Here is a 23,071-nt window from a genome sequence, read left to right as displayed (position 1 = left end):
ATGCCGGACACATTGACACTCATAAAGAACCGGACAGAGCCGCGGTTGGGGCAGCTGGAACGCACCCTGGCCACGGAGGGGAGCGCCCGCCCCGCCTGGGTCATTGCAATCCTGGCCAGTGTTTTGATCTTCACCACGGTGGTGGATGTGCTGGGGAACCTGCTGGTGATCATCTCGGTGTTCAGGAACCGCAAGCTAAGGAACTCTGGTAAGATCTTTCCTCCCTTGCAGTAGTTCTGATGATGATGATCACTGCCACCAGTGATAGATTTGAGTGGGATTGATGTTGCCTTTTGCGTCTGTGAATCCCAGAACTTTTAATGTTCATGGATTTGCATAGTAATGTAGGTTATGTGTGCTTGTGTGTGGAATCTGTTCTGGGATGGATAGTGGGTTAGTTTTTCTTTCTCTAAGCTGCTTGTGCTCATTTTATGCTTTGGCCCACAGACCTCTGAACACACTCTGACCCATAATATTCATCAGTAAATCCAGTGACAAAAAATCACTCACTTAGTGCATTTAATGGAGCTTCAACTTACCACACACACAACATAGATCAATAAAGTTCTATCCATCTATATGTAGTTTGAACTTTTGCATCCCTGTGTCTTACTGCTTCCAAGTTCAAACACAATGGCTTTCCCTTAATTCACAACATCATCCAAACCACTAAATGATTCACATTTTTCCTGAATGGGGAATGAATGAACTGTGCCGTCCTGAATGAACAAGACTCATGGGTGCTGATAGACGCGGTGACGGCTGTGATTTAACCTACATTTCCAGTTAAAATAGTGCGTTGAAGCCACTGCTGGCCACTTCACAACTTTACATCACAAGGTATCAATCAAGCTGTCACCGGAGCCTGATTGATACAGTGCACTGTTAGAAACTGCTGTGACAGTCTGGCAGCTCCCCCCCCCTTCTTACCCCTCGCTCAGGTGCTCTTCACTGGTTAAAAAGTCTCAGCCCGAGCCACTTAAAATTAAAGAGCTTGTTAATGAGCACAGGTGAGTCCTTTTGATAAGCTGACTGTAATGGTGGTGATGAACGCACTCTGATGTGAATGTGTAAAAAATTGCCATGCAGGAGCTCTAGTAGCAGCAGTATAGTGAAGCATAATGTCAAATCGTAAAGCGTGGAAGCACTCTTTGACTGAACCCTCGCTCCTCGGAGGTAATTCATTTCTGTTCTGATGAAAATGAATGCCTTTCAGGAATTTTACTGAATCATGCACAGGTCTTTTTTTTTCTTGTACTCTATACGACAATCTACAGACACATTTTCTCTTTACTGAGAATCAGTGAAGTATTTCTGAAGCAAGCGTTTCATTTTAATAGCAGATTTTTATTTTTATTTTTTTTAAATGCTTAAAAACAAACCTGAAACCAAAAACTGGTCAAGATGGATATTTTATGCAGTGAAGTCTGCCACACTGTGCTGACTGGCTATTTTGTGCCTTATCAGGCAACAATTAGGGCAGGAAATATGCATTTATTTGCATAATCCGTAAATCAGCAACTATTTTTTTAGCCACCAGGATGCAACCAGGAATCTTCTTTTTTTCCCCCCCTTAGTAGTCAATGGGAAAATACCCCCAGGATTCATCAAAGCAGCTTCAACCTTTCATTTAAGGACATAATGAACCTGGCCTTGTGTTTATTCACAGGGGAAATCATTTTTTATTTTATTTTCCTTCAGTCAGATGGACGCAGTGATGGCTGAAGTATTTGAATGCTACCCAGTCTTCACACTCCCACATTCTGCACTCTAGCACCGCTTTTTTTGTGGCAAAAGTTTAGGTGAGGCGCATCTTATTCAAAGCTCTGAATTGCCTTGAACCATGGTTTCCTTATTCGTTGAAGCTGTGAAGACGCAGAATTCAAAAAGTTAAGAAGAAGAAAAAAGTGCGTTTGTGAAGTAGGGCAAGTGTGTAAATCTATCTTAATAAACTTTATGACAGCCCTAAGACAGCTGCATTCACAGGATTGAAAGGACTCAAACACAGTTCTCCCCGTTTCTTGAGTGGATAAGAAAGATGATTGCTTATTAGAAAGGGAGCTTGTTTAACATCTTTGCTCTTTTCTATTGTTACTTGCGCATTCATTCGATCAAACCTTTTTAAACACAAGACACTTGTATCCTTTGGTGTGCACTCATGGGAAATATTATAGTGAGTGCACACAGTCAAGTAGCCCAGTGAGTATAAAATATCAACTGTGGTGTTATTTGTCCTGCAGAAATCTCACACAGACTTTTAAGAGGACGTGTCTGTGTGTGTGTGTGTGTGCGTGTGTGTGTGTGGCTTGGATGTCAGGGGAATAGGTGATTTTTTTTTTTTTTTTTTTTGCTGAATTCGGACCATGATGACACCCCTAAAGGGGCTTAACAGCAAATTGTGCATTCTTGGACGCGTAGTACACTTGTCAATCTCATGTGCAATTTCAGGAAAGATTGCCTGCACAGTGACGCCAGACTTCTGTTTAATCGCCCGTTCACAATTGGCTCCATCAAAACCAACAAAAAGATGAGACTATATAACAAAAACCTAATTAAAAAACACTATTCAAGATATTCTTGGAGGGAGAGGGTTGGTTTTTCTTTGTTTCTTTTTCTTCTATAGGGTTTCCCAGTCTTCTAGAAAGAGCACCATTAAATATATATATTTGTGTGCATGTGTAGTTTTGGTTTTTTTTGTTGTTTTTTTTCCCCTGCCACTCACACGTTGCATTTCTGCCTTAAAGCTGATCTCTCTCAACTCAAACAGCCCACTCAGCAGTTCAAAAAAAACCACGCTGAACCCACAATCGTGAACTCAAAGGGTGGCTATACTGTAGATTGAAACAACCCACTCAACAGTTTAGATGGGAAAACACCTGAGTTAACAACAGTATATTACCAGTCGCAGCAGGAGCAAAGGGCAGCATATTATTACTCACTACAGTTGTCATAGCTTTGCATAAGTCCCTGCTGTGGCAGAGCGCGCACAAGAAGCTGACCGCTGTGTCGAGTGTTTTACCAGAAGCTGCATCGGTGAGTGACGACTAGCTCTCCTTTATTCTCACCTGCCCACACACGTGTCAACGCTTTCTTGTAGTAAAAGCACAGACTCATTATTAGTCTGACAATGAACTGGCACCAAGATATCTGTGATTCACACAAATCAGAACTCTGAAGTGTGTTGGTCATGTAACCAAACTGCTTTAGGATTGCAGAGGGATTGCACATTACCCTCCTGCCTCTCTCCTTTTTTTTTTCTTTTTTTCAGTTTTGTCTTTTCAAAGACCTCAATGTTTAATTTAAGGGGCTTTCTCTCTCATCATGTGCTATTATATATCAGCGAGGATAGACCACAGACGCACAATAACAAGAATGCATTTATGAGCCATTAGAGGTATTTGTCTGTCGGAACGTGTCTTTTCAAAAGAAAAGTTTTGATTCGCACATAACTACGGTAACCTACAAACGTGTGCCCGAGTCGAAACGCATAAATCGCAACAAAGAGGAATACGGTACAGTGAGTCTACAAACGGTATTGTGATAACATGCTTTCTTCTATAAATGCGTGTGCGAGTATGTGGAAAGTGCCTTGTACACTTGTGTGGGGCAGAGGTTTTTGTCCCCTGAGATTTGTCTTTGAAGGTGCTTAGGTGTTGCAAACCTTCAAAGAGAGTTAGACAGGATCACACATTACAGAGACTCTCTTCAAAGAGACTTTATTTACATCATATCTCTCCCCCTCCCTCTCATTCCCTCTCCAGCTACTTTTCTCTAAAGCTCTCTGCCTGTACAAAAATAATGCTTAAAATATTCCTTAGTTAAGACTGTGGCTTGAAAAAAAAAAACCCACTCTTTACCCAGTGCAGAGCTTCACAACCATTTGCGCTCAGTCTACCTCTATCCATGGTGCTGAAACCCTGAAAACCAGTCTCTTCATCCGTCTGCGTGTCTCTGTGGTGCTGAAAACACTGAAACATAAGTCTTTTTTCTCGTCTGTGTTTGTGTTCTTGTGAACTTCTGTGAACGTCATGACTCACAGCACAAGCACTGTTCCGTTTCAAAAGCGTGCACATAGCCGAGAACGATCCAAATGAACTGAAGTGCTCCACCCATTTTATCAGCTACTTGAAAAGTCACATGCTTGGTTTTGTACAAGTATCCAAGTTCCAAACAATAGTGATGGTGGGAAATTAGTTCCAAATCATCAGTCGTAATTTTCAGGTTATTGTGTCATTGAATTAAGTTTTGATACTAATTTGCCAACTTGACAATGACCTCCGATGATAACCTTTTAACCAGGTCAGGCAAGTCGGTCATCTCCACTGGTAGCTGGCCAGCTCCTGATATAGCTGATTGGCTAACGTCCATGGACGTCCAAGGTGAGAACAGTCTTCTCTCGCCAAGCCATTTGGTAAAAATAAATACATAAATAAAAAGCTGAAGGACAAATTCACCAGTGGTTCTGATGTATAGGTAGAGCCACGACAGAAGGTGCAGTGCCCGTCCTAGAGAGAGGACATCATGCACAATTCACTATTTAACATTGAAAAACAGATGGATAAGTGATGATGATTTGGCACACGGATTATCTATAGAAACTGGTGTTTCAGGGACTATTCAGACAATGTGAAGAACACGGCATTAAAGTTAACCTCTACAGACAGCATCCAAGAAGAAAACTGTTGTTGAGAAAACGGCACGAACGGCACATGAAAGGAAGCCTGATGAATATTGGCAGCGCAGAAGAAACCAAAATTGGACCAGGATGGGTCAAGCATGTGTGGCATGGACCTGGCCCCAGACTACCACAGCGGCTGCATAATGCCATCAGTGAAACATAGAGGTTGGAGTGCTCTGATATGAGGCTGCATGAATGCAAACGATTCAGGGGGAATTACATTTACAGATGGCACTATGATTGCGAGTTTGCATACCCGAGTAGTGAATGAAAGGATGGCTCCCAGTCTCAAACAGTTTGGCAGGAGAGCAATTTTCCAGCATGACATTGATCTCAATCACGCCGCAACAAGCGCACAAGAGTTTTGAAAGAAGGAAAAAGAAAAAAAAAAGTAAAAGTGATGACCTAGCTGAGTGTGTCCCCTGACTTGAGTATTTTAAAGGTCAAGCAATAAAAGCCCTCGCAACAGAGATCAGCCGAAAATAATCATCTGTGATGAATGGTAGAACATTTATCTCTGGGTTTATGAAAAACTGGTATCATTTGTAAACCCAGAGGATCAAAACTGTCATCAAAAATACAGTTCAGAATATGTAATATTAAAAAAAAAAAAACATGGTCAGTAATGAATGATGAACTGACTTTTGGTACACTGAGGCTAAACTATGGGGTCCATATTGAAAATAGTCTATCTAACCGGTTTTCTTAGAAACAAGTACCCCATACTTTAGTTTATAGTAATATTAGACAACTAGACTTATTGGAAGAGGATCTCTAACATTTTGCAGATTTTGCATATAGGACTACACCAGATGTCAATGTTTTTTAGTAACATTGAATAATTACAAATATAAATGAAGTGGCAGCATGGTAGTTAACTGCTGACTGACTTCATCTCATAGTCGATCTAGCTGAAAGTTCCAACCCCCCCCAATTCCTGTTCGTGAGCTTTGACTGTAAGGTTTCACAGAATAGTTGCATAGCTTGGCTGAAGTGTACTTGATTCCCTCCCAGCTGAGCAGGAATGTCAGCAACAGCACCACTCCTCCACCTGCATATAGAGTGCACTCCGTCCTTCCGTTCTTGGGAGTTTTCGTCTCCCAAGCTGAACTTATCAAGTTTGAACTCGCACAAACGTGAGTCGGAACTTGGAGAACTCCATACTGAGAAAGACCTCCAGTCACTCTGGCAGAAAGCGAGAGGAAGCGTGCACACGTGTATTTTAGAGAACACAAAGTTATATTCGTGTGGGGAAACTTTTAACAGCCAATTCAGATGGCGGTTTGGTTTGTGAGGGCATTTAACCTGGTCCTGACACCTGAAATGGATCGGTTTTCTTGTTATGACTATGGATTTAGTTCCAGATTGGGTTTGAAAATGCTGTAATTATGTAGCAGGACGTCCTCAGAAATGTGCTAATGTGTGCACAGGAGTGGAGGAAGAAATGTGGCAAAAGTCAGACAGAGACAGGACTTGTGTTGAGTTGCTAATGGACGGCCTCAGCTTTCTAGTTTATTAGAGTTCCTAAGTCTACGATTCACATTTTTACATTTTAGGCATTCAGCTGACACCTTAATCCAGAGTGTCTCCCAATGAATAAGTATGGGGGATTTTTGTGTCTTGCTCAAAGACATTTTGACAGGACATACAGCTGTTGGCAGACTACTGCAGACAATCTCTCTGAATACTAACACCACCCTGCTACCCTGTCTAGCCCGATAATTGTTACTAGATGTACATTAACTGTCAGTCTGAGCAATGGGCTATTAACAGCTATGACATTCAGTGATTTTAGGAGAATTAGGACTGACAGCTCTTCGCTTTGTACAAAGAAGGAAGAAAAAGTATTCCTGTTACACATTCAGAAGTGATTTGTTTGATAAATGCCAGCTGGAATTAATCCGAGCCGAGATACAGTATAACAATCCATTGTATCATTTTTCCAATATACCAGGGAAGTCTTTCACAAAAATTGTATTGCCTACAACTGAATAGCTTTTTTCCCTCATTCACTTTTACTTGCTAATACAATGCAACTTACAGTCATAATGTGTTTCAAAGTGACAGGTAACAGAAAGGCACCCGTTTATTTATTTGCCCCTACAGCTGTATTATTCTTGCTTTATTTACTGCAGTCATGTAGCCTACAGATTTCTGAGACAAAGGTTTTAACCAGGTTGAAAATCCTCCCTAACCCTCAACTAGTGATTCTTCTCTGCTCTTTAGTTTAGAATGGATTTTAATATTTCACTTTTAAAACATAGTTATGCCCTTCATTTGCACAATGACCCAGCAGGCATCCTCAGATCACTCCGTTTTCTACTATAATTTATGCTCCCGACCAAGGTTTTTTGCCATGGGGGTACTTGGATGTTTGATTTTAATTCATTAAAATCAAAACAGGAGATAGGCAAGTTGGACAGGTTGTCAGATCAATCAGATTTTCTTTAATCCCGAGGAGCTTTCTCAGCTTTCTGGTGCACAGTTAAAAAAAAAAAAGTTCTCCAAACCAGACAGCTGAAGGCAGACTCATACCATACACCCAACGACCCTATTGGAACCTTTTTATGTGCATAACAGAGGAGATGGAGAAAAGCAGGCAGAGAGGGAGAGTTCACGGAGCAGATGAAATGGGAATAGAGGAATGTTAAGCTGTAGCTCAAAAAGAAAAGGGGAAGAGATTAGACGCAGGGGCTCTGCAGTTTGATTTGAATTAATCCATTTACTTGATATTGAATCATTTTGAATCACGCATGAAAATTGCATTTGACATCCCATTATACATCCCATTGTGACAAATATTAGCCACTCAGTCTAGTTTCATCATGTAGTTTCATGTAGAATCCATAGGGGAGCTGAGTTACCACTGATCTATAATGCATAGGAGAAGAGTGTCTGCGGGGCTTTGGGGGATTTTCTGTATGTGTTAGGCTTTGCCATATAATTCTTTCATCATCTGGCTTTACTGTTTTTTTTTTTTTTTTTGTCTTACTCAGTGAGTATTTAGGCAGAAGTGAAGGTTGGACATGACTGCTGGGGATGTTTTCAGCAGCATTAAGTGCTCTGGGAGTCTACTTCTGCCTGAGCTGTGCCCAGGCACTGTCCTGTATCTTTTGGGTGAAGCATGACTTCTGTAATTCCCTTGAACACAGACAGCTGGATAAAGGAAACAGGAGGAGCTCAGACCAGCTAGATGGAGAGCAGCGAGCACAGAGAGAGAGAAGGAGCTGCAAAAGGAAGGAATGGTTTAGGAGCAGCTCGAAAAATCTGAAAAATGATAAGGACAGAGGCTATAAAATACAGACAGACAGCCCAACATTGAGATAAGAGAGGAGCAGGACTGAAATCTCCCGCTATGAAAAGTAGGAGACTGACGCTGCGTTATAGAGGCACAGCCAAGACAATGTAAGAACCACTGTCATGTGTCATCAGAATCACCCAGTTGTTATTAGTACTTTAGTGCTGAGATGGGGGATGATTCAGTAGCACAAGTTTGCACATACGCGCACACACACACAGCACAGCAACTGACAGAACAATTTCCTTTAATCTCAATAACCATGAACATGATAGATTGACCCATTTAATCTGCAAAGCAAGTGATTGGTAATTTCATTCCTTTATTCCTTATCATATCCCGTAATGCCTGCTGTATCTCCCCCATATCCATAATACATGCATTGTGATAATTTGAAGTGCATTATGTAACAGTTTCTCAAAACCCTTAGGCAGCAGTGGGTGAAGAGGTGGAAGAAGCGAGGGATTTGCTGCAAGAGAAGGAGGAGAATGAAAGGAGGAGGGAGGTGAAATAGAGAAGACGTAAAAAAAAAAAATCAAGGGCAATCTAGGATGAGAAAATGAGAATAGGAGCGGGGTGGGGTGGTGGGGTTTTTTGTTGCAGGGACGTGCAGAATAGTATTCATGCAAACGACTCGGCAAAGAAGACAGACAGTCACAGTGTTTGTCTCAGGCAGACGCAGCGAGACACAGTGAAACAGGATGGAAGCCATTTCCTAATCCGCTCCTGGATGCGACCCCACAGAGATGTAGATGAAGATGGTCAATGTACATAAAGGCTGAGACGCCAAATGTGAAGAGTGTGATATTGGTTTTAATGCATCTGGGAAGTTATTTTATATTTAATTAGCACAAGTATTTGTGTTCAGATTGAGGTTTGGCTGTGATGGGATTAGTCTGTTTTTCTTGGTGGAAACTACGGGGGTAGTGTTTGAACTGAAATCCCTCACAGCACAACTGATATCATAAATGCACAGCTTTATGCTTAGAAAATAAAAACTTATAACTTCCAGCCAACTATATCAGCTAAAGATTGAGAGCTACAATTTGATGCGTTACACCCTGGCGCCCGCTAATATCATTCAAACTTTGAGCCGCACCATGTCCGTATTTGCTCTGCTTAAAAAGAAATTAAAAAGATGAGAAGTGTTTCGTTTTTATTCAACCGGTTTTCTATTTGTTAAACCTTGAAGTCATGTTAAATACAGTACAGCGGTTCAGACACATCTCATTAGAGATGGGCACATAATCAGTCTCCTTAAAAAGAAACCATGGATTAAAGGAAATGTGAGAAGGGAACTGAATCTGTTTCTGATTGATTTCAAATAACCTGAATTGAATACTTAATCAAAACGTATTGATTTCGACTCGTGCATAGTCTGGTCTTTCAAACTCTCGTCGAAGATGCTCAAGGTTCCAGAGGCAAAATGTGAATCACCTTTTTTCATACAGAAATTTTCACCAATTGAAAGTTCTTTTTAGAAATGTTTTTTTTTTTTTTTTTATGTGATACTTTTGCAGCCAAACAAAAGAAGCAGTAGAATCTTGAAATCAACTCTAAAACTCACAGGTAACCAGTGAACGGCACCAAGGATTGATATGATGCGGTTGCTTCTCTTAGCAAAATCTGGCAGCATGAACCAACTGCAGTCTTGGTATGTTTGGCTTGCTGAAGCCAGAATAAAGTGCACTGCAGTAGTTCAGTCTGGAGGAGATAAAAGCATGAATAACCTTTTCTAAGTCTGCAGGGGAAAGGAGTGACCTGATCTTGGTTAGCTGTCACTGTTGTGCAAAGGATGAGTGTAACACTTTGGTTACCTGGGTGTCAAAAGACAGCTTCAGGTCAAAAACTACCCTAGATTGCAGGCCTTCTTTTGTGCATCATTACATAATGCACTCAGACTAGAGGAGGGAATGTTTGCACTGCTACTGCCGGAGCCAGTGGGGGGTAATGATGATGACTTCTGATTTGGAGTCATTCATTTGCAAAAAAATCGTCTGCCATCCAGCTTTTCATTTCTGCCAGACAGGACGTAATATGTGAAATGACGGTGACATAACAGGACGTACAGTTGGGTGTCATCTGCGTAACAGTGGAAGCTGATTCCATGCATATGCTGGGTTTGCTATTTTATTTTTAATGTTAACAACAAAGGAAAAAACACAAAAATAAATTGATTTGCACACAAAATTTGAAACAAAGATATAGGAATGATGTCACCTTGATGTGCATAAAATATGAAAGGAAGTGAATCCCTGGAGACGCATGGAGGGTGACCAGGATGAAGCAGCTGGATGTTGCTGCAGCTATGGATCTGAATGGCTTATTAGGTAGTATCACCAAACAGGGACCCCATACTGGCCTCTAAGTGCACCCTTTCAGCACTTGGAGCAGGCAGCCGGGAGTGTCGCTTCGGTGGAAGTGGTGGGGGACACAGGGTCATGGGTGTGTTCTGCCTACAAAGCCCATCTCGCAAGGGCAACTACTGGTCCCCACTGGCTGCAGCCTCCACCAGAGGAGGCCTAGTGCACCACGGAGGAAAGAGAGTGCACAAAAGCTATCAGGGTAGAGCGACAGAGGGTGAAGGGGCTCCATTATCAAGGGATGTCATATGCCGTTTATGAGCCAGGGAGGACGCACTCCTCGGGTTCGCTTATGTAACCCAACTTCGCATTTCCTTTATGTGGTTTCACTTTCACTGGCATCAAATGCATTTCAGTGAAACTCAAACATTCTATCAAACAACACGCCTATGTAAACCTACTGAGCGTGGCTGGAGCAGGGGGTAATTTTTTGTCGACAATGCCACCTGGGGGAATTTTACCTCGAGGAAATTCTAAATTGAATCACTTTGAGACTGAAAAGGTTGCACAGGTTCGAAAACACTTGAAGCGTGAGACTAGCTTCCACAAAATATATATTTAAACATTTTATTACACTTCTTCTTTTTGAAATGACAGGTTAGAACAGATGTCGAATGTAACAAGAAAACAATAGCCAGAGAACTTGCTGTAGCAAATAAGCTGCCTGTCAATTATTGCACAATACTCCGTAGACCTAGTAGTCTGCAAGTGAAGCAGAGGAAACAAGGAGGACGACTGGGGCTTAGTGGAGCAGCAGGGAGCAAACTGGGGGGAGTTTAAGTGTTAGCAACTGATAATTGCTGCTTGTGCTATAGAATAAAGCCACCTATTGATACCTTTAGATAAGTACTAGCACAGTAAGCTACTGTGGCTACATAAAGTGATACACTTAAAACATCCACCCACACAATCACACGCACTTGACCAGCAATTGAGAAAACTCAACACGCAAGTAACCTTTTGATAATAACACAATTAAAGACACAACCCCAACTAGTAAGCAACTTGATGAAAAACAATAAATAATATCAAGTAAATTCATTGACTAATATTCAATGACTTTTGGGAAAAACAAGTCCCAAGTGCAACAAATTCATTTCTCTCCCCGGCTGAGTCGAGCGCGAATTAAACTGCGAAGTCAACCATGAGAAGTGCCAAACAAACGAAAGGGAGAAACACAAAACAAACGAACAAAAGCCATAAAAACCAATATATAATAATAAACTCTTGGGTTGAAATTAAACTGCTGCCAAGTCAAAACCGATGCAGAAACCACCAGAGACCTCAAACCAAAGCGAAGCTGCATGAAGCAGAGGCTCAAGCGAAGCAGCTACTTTGTATGCAGCCACAGACTGTAACAATCACTTGCGGAACAGACCGCAAAAAGACACGCCACCTCAAGCAGCCACGCTAACTGCAAACATTACTGCAGCAATGATGCCAGGTTTTAGGAAGGCGTAGAACATGCATTTAGGTGCATGTGGATCCTCATATCTAGTATGGTGACAGGTTGGGGGGAAGGAAGAAACAAATAGACTTTACCTGCCACAGTAACATTGTGTCTCGTACAAATACATATTTGTATTCCAATCTGAACTAAAAGAGTGGCTCAAACATCTGCAGCAGCAAAGATTACAACACGTCTTATATGTAGTAACAGTATATTTACTCGTTTGATCACAAGCTTTATTAAAAACAACTAAATCTAAATTTGTAATTGTGACCTAATAAAAGGTGCATGTGTGGAAAACGTGTTAAAATGTAGATCGAAGCGCATCAAGAGATACTAAAGATAACTGCTGTCGCCCAGTGACTGTGATGACGAAGTTAGCTTTCAGTTGGTCGTTTCCAATTTGACAAGTCCAGGAGAAGTTAAAGGACAATCATAGTGCATTTTTGTCCACATTCGAATACCATAAAACTGTGTTAGCCACTTTAGGTAAAGCCCTAATGCTGTCTGAAACCCAATGTACAATTTGTGAAGCCTTCATTTTATTTGTCAAAATGCAAAAAAGGGAGACTTCACTGCTTTTTTCTCTCTTTTGCATCTTGACCACATTAGACGAGATACACCTATAAATAGACAGAAAAATTTCCTTTCACATTCATTTACCGCATGATTAGAAACTTTGGCCACGTTAAAGGAAAATGAGAATAGATCCTCCTTTAAAAACAAATCACTTTCTTGGGGTAAGGCTCATCAGACTGCTCTAAGGGCATATTAATTCCCCAGAAATCACATTGTGGCTACAGTTAAATGAACAGAAGGGATATTTGTGGATAAACACAGACAAAAAAAAAAAAACAATCAAACAAAGTCACTTTTCTCCCCCGGGGGGCTACATGTCCTTCGGTTTCCGTTCATCTGTTTCACAACTCATGATCACAGCATGTTTGCGGCCCTGGTATAACTTGGCAGCTGGGACAGACAGTTTGAGTACGCAAATGCTGAGCATCCAAAATGCCAAGTTTTCTGATCAAACACAGAATGCCCAGAGAAATTAAAGCCCTTCAAAGGCTGCAGTCGGTCAACTGGATGTAATTCTGTAAGTAATTATGTGGAGAGACAAAGGCAATATTTTACATAATGACAGAAGTTGTGCCTTAAAGACTCTCTTTGGTGGTTTCATAATCAATAATGTCAATAGGCATTTCTCCCATTGTGCAGTGTGGCTTTAATCTAGACTTTTATTTTTCTAAATGTTCACTGTTATAATGATGAGCTAAGACAGCTTTCTGATTTAATCATCTGCTTTGCTTTACAGTTCAGTGTGCACTTCAAAGGTCAATCTCCTAGGACTAAACAGACTTAATATCTGCCTGCTGTACTCAGTAGAAAAGCCAGTACGCCACAGAATCACAACGTTATGTGGGTCCAGCATTTAGATGTACCAGGTGTAGTGTTATAGTAAGAATCTACTTTTCAGGATAGTAACCTCTTTTCTCCTGCGTCGAAATGAGAGTTTGTAATATAGGGAATATACTGTATGACAGGGCATTACATTTAGGAGATTCTTTGCACTTTGCACTGCTTCTTCTGGCGTAGATTTCCTAACTGAATGCTGAAGTACTGCAAATAGCCTCTGAGTTTAGAGACAGAGAGAGGTGTATCTGCTGTTAAACCTCACAACCTGGTAGGCTTGGCAGCATGTGCCGCCAGACTGAGCAGAGCGGCATTTTTAATGTGAAGGAATAGAGGGGAAAACGGACAAGGGCCGGTGTTGTGCATTCTAAATGTGGGGGGGATATGAAGGGTTTGGCTTGCCTGAGGCAGAGTCCACAAAGTGCATTTTGAATGTGAATTGTCCTGATCTGAGTTCATCTCCACACTCAAACAAAAGCTTACCAACAGATGACAACTTCATCAAGCGCACGCGTCATTCGTAGCCTCGTGATGCGCACCAATAGTTTGTCGTATGTTATTCGCTTTTCAAGATATTCGGGAAGAATCATCAGGCTTGAGAGGCAGCTTGAGCTGGATTAACAGCTTTGCAAAAGATAAACAGTTGGCAGCAATATCTGTCCTCCCCTGGCCTCTGCAAATCTGACCAATAACTTTCTTACTTTACTTTCATTTGTAGTTTGCAAATAGGCAGAAGTTTTCTACACCTACACACCTCTATAGAGGACGCTGACAGCCGGATATACTTACTGAATCTTGCTGCAATTAAATGTCTGCAATTAAATGACAGGAGCCTCATAATCCTCATTAGAGCCTGCTTCTATTATAATTGATAAATGTCAACATTATGTGTCTGTTTATCAAGTGAAAGTTCTGCATTTTCTGCTTTCTCCGGGAATTAAATCACCTTAACAACACAAATAGATGTTATGGGCCTAGTTAATGGCTACGCTGATGAACGCTTTGAGTGTGCATCAAACATTATGCAGTCATAATTACTTTAATATACTTTTCAAACATTATTGAAATCCATATTTTTTCCCCCCTAATGTTCGCATTTTGTAATATATATATAACTGCTGCCAGCTTGTGCAAACTAGACCATCAAAATGGGATTATTTACAAGGTAATGCAGTTGTTGTTGAACCAGACTGAACATTTTATCTAACATTGCATATGTCACCTTAGGTGATGAAGGCCAGTGATTCTTCCAATAAACATCCACCTCCCAGCACTCAAAGTGAGATGTAGCTCAGGAGTCTGCCGTTCTGTTTGAAAACACATCAATTACAACAACAAGAAGTCAGCTCCTACCAGGCACACACATACTATATGTGGCACCTCTGCATGTTGGGGAGGCAGGGAGTGTAATTACAGGTGATAGAAAAACAGCTTTTTACTCAGAAATCTGGCCATAAAATGTATTGACATGTGATGTGTTTATTCTTGTGCACTCACACTTGAGGTCAGGCTGGAAAACCAGTGCCAGAGTAGCATTACTAATGTGGCATGCATGGGAGACACAAATTGAAAGTCGCTGACAATGAACTGGAAAAAATGACATAAACCATTCATGGTGCTTATTAAAAATTTGATGCTTGAAGAAGTTGGAGCAGCAAGGAAAAGAAATGTGGATATGATTAGCAGATTAATTCATTAGTGATTATACTGGCAATTACACTCAGCGGAAGCCATTACGCCTTTCAGGCCACAAGAATCAAAGATTCGTCAGCGCTGTTATGTTCTCATCATGATTCAGTGGGATGTTTTAGAGGACAACGTAAACCTTTAATCTTTTCCACCTTGTTTTCATGTATTAGTCAAACTGGTGACATGTTTGTAATGTCCACAGTCGCAGTCAGCCTGAGGCGTAACTGAACTAAGCAGGTGCTTCTACGGTGCCACAGCAAACATGAGGCCACACAGAGCATGAAAAAAACAAAGGGAATTTGTTTTTTCAACTATTCCGCCAACAAATATATATATATTCACTTCCAATATTATGCTGCGTCATGATTTACAGCATTCTTAGACTTTAATGTCCTTATTGGTCTCTTGTTGCACCAATTACAAAGACAGATTGCCGTTGTTACATCGATGGACGCTTTATTGTCCAACAGTGAGACATTTGTGTTCACAATCTTCACATGTTCATGTCTCACAGGAAAAGAAGAAACACACAAGGACAGAGCACATGAGGTAAACCTATAAAACATACACTCGCCTGTGTCTCCTCACAAGATACACTCACACACATATTTTTACTTATCTATTCAAAGAACTCGTGTGGTGTTTTATTTAGGGCTGCTATGGCAGAGAGTCCAGAACTCCTTCCGAAGACGGGTCCCTCCTACATTTCTTCTGTATCTGAGGCCAGATGGAACTAACTTGAAGTGTAAAGCGTGTGATGCACTGTTGTCGAGGTCAGAGAGGTGAGGTATCAGGTGTAAGAAGACCACTGATCTTGAAAGGCAGTGTGTCTTATGCTGTTGAACTCGCTGTTGGCCACAGTTGGCAAAGTGCAAACGTGTAACAGGATGGGTTGAATTGTGCTTCGGTATAGCAGCAGCAGCAGCAGAAGGTGGACCACTGCAGAGCTCGCAAACAGGGTAAATATAATCAGTGCTTCCTCTACATTTATTTAAGAGTGGCGGGCCGCCATTCCTAAATCCTGGCCACCGCTCCTTCAAATGTATTTATTTATTTTTATTATTGTCTCCACCTTCACAGCAGAGTTCTGCACTGGGTCGGGTACTCGCAAGCACGAAGGTAAACTACAGATCTATCTTGCTAAGTATCTACTCTTTGGGGGTTAATACAACATTAATTACTGGCGAGTACGAAGGTAAACTACAGATAACTATCTTGCGCAGTACACTTTGGGGGGTTAATATGACGTTAACTCCTCGCGAGAGCGCGGCCTTGAAAGTGATGTCACGTCCAGCACCAGGCTCCAGGTCAGAGAGTCAGAGGAGGGTCGTCTTGGAGAACAGGGCAGCGACTTACCGGAGGAAAGGTAGACTTATTAGCTTAACGTAACTCAGAACAGAGTTTACAAGTTAAACAGACATTTGCAAAACATTGATGGCCAGTGGTACGTAACATATCGGTATCTTAAGTTAATTGGGCTCAGTGCCAACTCAGTGTCGCTAATGTGAGTAAACTAACTGATAGCATTAAGCTACCATCTACACACCATGATGGAACTGCTGACTGCATCTTCAGATGAGCTTGTTGAAATATTTCTCTAAGAAGAGAAAGACACCTGATGAAGATGACACTAGCCAGGTATCATTAGCCTTTTACTGACTCAGAAATGATGATGGTCAGGTAAAAAATAGTTCTAACACTTGTAATCAGCCTGAGTATGAACTTTGCCACTGATTCTACTGCCCCATCAAGAAATTGTTTATTCTTTTTATTTTTATTCATTTAATTTTATTGTTTTAGTTCTTATTTTTTTTAATTTCTACATTCAGCCTTTAAAAAGCCATTTTCAATTGGCCAAGTAAAATCTGCAGTCAAGTGTCATTTGTTTATGCCACCACGGGTCTCAGAGAGCCTGCCCACGCTGCTGAAAAAAATCCTAGAGGAAACACTGATAGTGTTTCGTTCAGCTCACTGATTTGGTTTTCCATAATTTGAATCTCTCGATGCTCTCATGCTGTTAACAGATACACCAACAACAAGTTTGGGACCAGCTGATGAGCATTGTAAAGCATTAGTTTCCATGGAGGAGACCAAAAACAGAGCTGAAAGGTCAAATTATGCCACGCAAACGCTGTTGAATGCTTTATAACTGCTGGACATTTAAATAGAGAACTGTTTCGTAACATGTTTGCCTCAAAGTTTTTCTCCAATTATTGATCAAACTCCTAAAAACTAATCTCTGTGAATTAAAGTTACATATTTAGAAGTTTTTTCTATTAATTTTTTCAAATTAAAATGTTTTAAATGCAACTCTACACAGTTGCTTCTTCCAGAATGTGCAGATCTATGAAGTCCCTGCCACCCCTTCACCCATACTGCCGCCATTCACTACAGCTCGAGCACACCAGCTCACCAATGAATCTGCACAACACAATGCCAAGCAGTAGCACTGGATGAATTCAGTCATACATGGTGAAACGTGAAGCCCATTCTGAAGAGGAAGAATATTACAGAAAGTCCCAATCCGCAAGGTGACAGGATTGGGTTCTTAAACATTAAATATGAAAGAAAGTCTGAATTTATGTTTTTGAGACTATCATCAGTTGAATTCAAGGTTGAAATGCTCCTGACTTTTAACTCATTATATACATATTCTAACATACAAAAAGCACGGTGTGGATGTGTTAACAAGAGGGCAAACATGTTTTAAACAACTTTAAAGGTGATATAACATCAGCTTTTTGGAAGAGGAACTTTTAGGGCTTATTAAATCTCTCATTCACTTCTTATATCACAGATCTTAAATGTTTTGATGGCCATTTAAACAGTGCATGGTGGAGTGTAGATATTAAGTCAAACTGAGGATCTTTGAAAGTTGCCATCCATAAAACTTTTACATAAACCAGTTATTTCATTCTACTTCAAATTAATTATCCTGTGGGACACATTCTGAACAACAGGTAGTAATTTTTTTAAGTTGTCCGAGTTGAAAAGGGATTTCTGTGAGCCAGAGTCAACCTGCTGAAGAAAAAAAAACAAGGGATGCGGCTGATGATATAGTCCGGGGTTACACAGTAGCTAGCCGGGCTTATGAGAAGCCTGCTGGGCCCTTCAGCAAAGTTGATGAGAACTGAACTGCTGGGAACCAACAGGCAGAGCTGACTGGCAGTATTTGCGCTGCAGTTTCCCACTGCAAGTTGCCAAGGAAAGCTTAAGTAAATCACTATGTTGTTGTGAATTTCACCATGGTCTGTTATTTTTTCTTTGGCCTATGTTGCTGACATCAGCGCAGAGAGGAAGATGCCAACATGTGAAACTGTGAAACGGAAAGAAGATAAACTGAAAGGATAAACAAGCGGCAAGCGGAACAAGAGACAAGCAGAAGCATTCGGTCAGTTATTAGACACAATGAGACGATAAAGAGCTCACTCTCAGGGCGATGAAAACATGCTTCCTCGGGATGGGCTTTCTTTAAGTTTTTATCTTCACCGGTTGTGCAGGAATGATAATGTTGGTACAGAGCCATGAAATATAAAAAAGGCACAACATATCAATTCCTTCAAGGATGAATCCTACCTACTTTGGTGATTCCACATGTAAAATCTCTTGATACTGCAAGATGAATGATCAGACACTCCTTTCCTCCATGTAAGCAAAACTGATTGCCATTAGCCTTTGCTGTATGTCATATTTAGGGCTTTTTAGCATTGTGCTAACATGCTAAACACGAGGTTGTTAACTCATGTCTAGTGAGGTCACCTGTTCTGAAAGACCCTGCGAGCGTATGAGCACCTGTTAAACCGACTATACGGATCTTTGACGGAACAGTCCTATGCAGATGGGAATACTTTTGCACTCTCCCCATTAACATTAAAAAGGATGTATCATTAAATACTCATTAATCATTAAATACATTGTATCACCAGCTGCTCATTTCACCTGCTTGGCGAGCTCCAAACACCTGCTTTAATCTCCAGCTCTTTGATATTGATATTATCTCAATGCAGTGCTCCATCACTGAGGTAAGAGTAGTGCGGGAGGTGTTACAGGGAGCTGGAGATAACCTTAAGCTTCCTTCCTGGCCCGAGCAAGTCAGTGTGCACGACGCGTACGTTGGATGAACTTGAACTTTAGCGCACCGAGTCCTTGAAACTTCGGATGCTTCTTCGGTGATCAATACAACATTTTAACTTTTACTGCAGTCTCTTAACTGCTGGATTTCATAGTTGTTTTCTCATTTTCCTGGCAGCTCTCCCTCTCAGCTCACTTTCTCTTTTCTTTTCACTTTTCATCTCTTTAACACTGTCTACATTAACTTCAGGATTATGCACTTGCATTCAGGTCCACAGGTCAGCGGCTGTATCCGATACCAGAGCTTCATGCCAACGTGTCAGAATCTTAGTTTTAGAGCGGGTCACCGAAAGTATTCAAATAAAAATGTTTTTCTCAATTTTCATTCAACCACCAGGGCAGATTTGTTGTATTTGCTCAGGTTTTGAGATATCCTCTGTAATTTCTGCTATCACCCCATTGAAATGGAAGTGAAAGGATTTATATTTCTTTCTTTTGTGGTACTTAGACTTTTGTAAAAAAAAAAAAAAAAAGGGCAACATTCAAGCAATATCTATTTCCCAGTTATTCTGGATGACCCACAGAATATGCTGTTCGCAGACTTTCTCTGTAGTTAAATGGAGTTCAGCGAAAAGAGTCATAGTTGCATAAGGTGTATGAAGGATGCTTTTTATTTTATTTGTTATTTTTTGTCTTTGGGAAGTACACTCATAACTTTTTGTACAAATGATCTAATGTGTGCATTTAATTGCACTTCCAAAATGTCACCTTGAATGTAAGGAGCGACAGAGAGTCACATTATTCGGCTTTTCAATATTTCCATCGTTCGCATTATTCACTCCGATTTCTAAAATGCTTTCACTCCACTGTAATGATTTTTTTTGACGTTTATTGTATTTAGCGGAAAGATTCTGTACTTGTAAGCTGGAGCTGTTGTATCGTGCCAATTTCTTCCAATAAGTGTTGTCTTTGACAAACCATGAGAAATCACTTGGCAGCAGCCTTTTCTTTGGGAGATTTTCACATGAATCCTGTCACATAGCAATTTCACAATACCTGCCAAAAGACATCATATTCATTGTGTGGCGAGCAGGAATGCTGCAGCATTATCATTCCATCTGTCCTTTACAGTTCGTTTTATGTCACCCATGACACAGCAGTGTGTCGCCTCACTGAGAAACCTATGCATAGGCTGTATTTGACATATACTAAGCCGGGTTTATCTTGACATGCTTTTGTTTCGAACTTTTGCACTGATGCCACAAATTACATAAATGTTTTGACTTGAATACTGTAGGTATTATGTGTTCTGTTTGCAGTTTGATTGTCTTTCCTGTCGAGCCATCTAATTTATTTTTTATAGCTTTTTATGGTGCTTATGTTGAATCCTTGGCCTGCTGAGCCTGTACGCCTGTTGTCTGCAAATGTTTCAGCAACAATGATCTGATCAGATGTACTGAGCCAAAGAAGATTTATTACAACTAATTTGTTTGGAATTATTACTGTATGAAGACACACATTTTGCCAAAGGACTGAGTTGGCTGGATATTCATGCTCAAATGTGAAGGCTGACTCTGCATATGTTTGCAAAATTCAGTCCCTCTACTTCTAATATTCAATCCAAACCAAAACAAAAAATGAAACGGAACAAAAACAAGCCTGAGTTAAATGGCTCATGTGATAGAAGCGCATTCCATTCTGCATCACGGAGCGCGGCAGTGACACAGAAAAATTTTTGCATGACAGTTCCTGAGGGTTTTGGGTTTCTGTGTGTGGAATAAAACCACCAGCTGTAAATCCTTTACTCATCCCTTCACCTGACAAGCTTGTTATCACACCACAACACTGTATCGTAATTCCACCAATGTTGTCCATATGCTCACTCTCTCGTGCAGAGTGAGGCCTGTGTTGGCCAGACAGACCCAGAAGCACGTGCCTGAACACAAAACTGCCATATGCACTGGCAGCACTAATTATGCAATGGCCAAACACTGCTTGGAAGACCAACACTGTCTCTCCTGTTTGTGCTTTCAAACAGGGGAGACATTTAGCCAAACTGCTGCAACAATAAGAGATGTTTTGATTTGATAGAGGTAATAAAAGAAATGCAATCATCAAAACTGAGAGATTTTACTTCCAGGCATTTCCTCTGATGTAACTCCAACTCTACATGCCCTCATGTATATGGTAATGGAGCCACATTTTCTAGTCATCACATGATACAGAACCATCTGTCTGCTCAATGCTTCACCACATATAACATTCACTGTATGTCCTTGGCGTGATTTAAAAAAAAGAATCTTCCTGATGTTAACTGTGTTAACTTAAGTTGTATTAAATGCATTTGTTTCTTATTCAGTTCTATCAATTATGTAAATACAGACTGAACAACAGTTGTTGTTGTTTTTTTTTCCAACTTGAGAGCAAAAGTAAAGTTTTGCAAGAAAATATGTCATGCACTCCAGCTGTTAATGTGTTATTCTCGTGCATGCATCTCGATGTGGTTTGGGTGTACGTCGCATTATTGCATTATAACTTCAACAGCATAGCCTACAGCCAGAACAACACAGTATAAGTTTGTCAAACACATGACATATGGAAACTTTTCTCAATGTGGCCTAATAATTTAGCTCAACATTGGACATTTTAAAAACAACCTCTTTGGTCATCCCAGTTCTCATTTGTCAGGGAAATGCTGCATGCTGAAAATCAATTGTGCATAGACTGTGGAGAAATATCCCAAAGGATTGTGGTCTAATGCCAAAAAAGTGTCTTTGTTTTTTTTTGTTTTTTTTTTAACTCCACACCGCATATAACAGATAACACTTTGAATAATTTATTGTGGTGCAGCTACATTTTAGAGGCATGATTTACACAAACAATTTATCCCACTTGCATGAATGTGCAAGCAAATGCACGCCACTGTGTACACTGGCACATTGTGTCAACTGATGAATGTGTGATAAGGTTCTGAATAACCTAAAGAGATAAACAACTTTGTTAAGTTGGTGTCAATGAGGGTATTCACTATGACGATGACAACACAAAGGGCAGGAAAGTGACCCCCCGTTCAATATGCTTAATACAGCTATTGATTGTTGTTTAATATGCAAATTGTCTGCACCGGGGCCAACGGATCATTTATTTGCATAATAATAAAACTGTGTACAAACATTTAACTGTTTCCTAATTAAAATACGCTCATGTGAGATCCAGCGTGTGGACTGGATTACTAATCTGTCTCGTTTGTAAAGTGGTACACATGCAGCTATAGAAAGGCAATAAAAATGAAACTTAATAGAATATAATATTAATACTAACATTACTGTGGTGCTATCATTCTTATAACTGTAGACAAGCTTCTGTTTAACGAGCAATAATGTCACTACAATTAAAATTCTTTCAGTTGTGGAAACCTCCCTACTTCCCTTCACACCTTCTTTCTTTCTTTCCTTGAGCGTGACTGAGCATGATAGAAGCTGTTCTTTGTCATTGTGAAGGTGATTTACTCAGCAGTTATGGCTGGTTTGCATGTTTGCCTGAAACTCGGGTTATGCTGCAAGGCACTTAATTGCTTCTCAGTTAATTTGCGTACTGGTAGGTTACTGTTCTTTTTGTTTTGTTTGTTTGTTTTTAGCTTCAGTGTGTTTGTTACCCTTAAACCATTATTAGAGCAGTAGTAAAATCCTATGACACAGCATCAAGTTGCTGTTTCTTTTTAGGAGTTGAAATGCAATAAAAAATTTGCATACCGCATATGAAAGCATCAATAAATATATAAAATATATAAAAAAGCAGCAACTTCCCAAACGCAATTGCAAGAATATAAGCAAAATATTTTTATTATTCTTGTAATGTGCATTAAGATTTAAGGGAGGTCTTTTTTTATGCAGTCATATTATTCATTAAGAATTATTTATGCTCCAGCTGTGGAAACTGTTTAGTACTTATTTCATCATATTGCATTAGATATCCTGCAGCTACTTGCTTAACACTGTAACGTGACCATCATCGACTGTGGTTACTTAAGTTTAATGCAATTTATCAGTGAGGCTTTGTGCTGCACATTGTTTACAACGATAAACAATCTGCGACAGCGCCGTATTAAG

The 23,071-nt window shown here is 40.4% G+C and overlaps 1 protein-coding gene across 1 annotated transcript in view; it reads left to right on the top strand.

The window, feature by feature from the left end:
- mtnr1bb (melatonin receptor 1Bb) overlaps nt 1-23,071 on the top strand; it is a 34,134-nt gene continuing 11,063 nt past the window's right edge. Inside the window, exon 1 of the mRNA XM_008277866.1 lies at nt 1-208. Coding sequence (XP_008276088.1) covers nt 1-208 — 208 coding nt within the window. The remainder of the gene's footprint in view (nt 209-23,071) is intronic.

Source organism: Stegastes partitus, unplaced genomic scaffold, assembly GCF_000690725.1.
Source record: "Stegastes partitus isolate 25-593 unplaced genomic scaffold, Stegastes_partitus-1.0.2 Scaffold109, whole genome shotgun sequence".
Taxonomy (NCBI): domain Eukaryota; kingdom Metazoa; phylum Chordata; class Actinopteri; family Pomacentridae; genus Stegastes; species Stegastes partitus.
The sequence above is the reverse complement of the archived record's forward strand: the minus strand, read 5'-3'. Positions and strand labels throughout refer to the sequence as shown.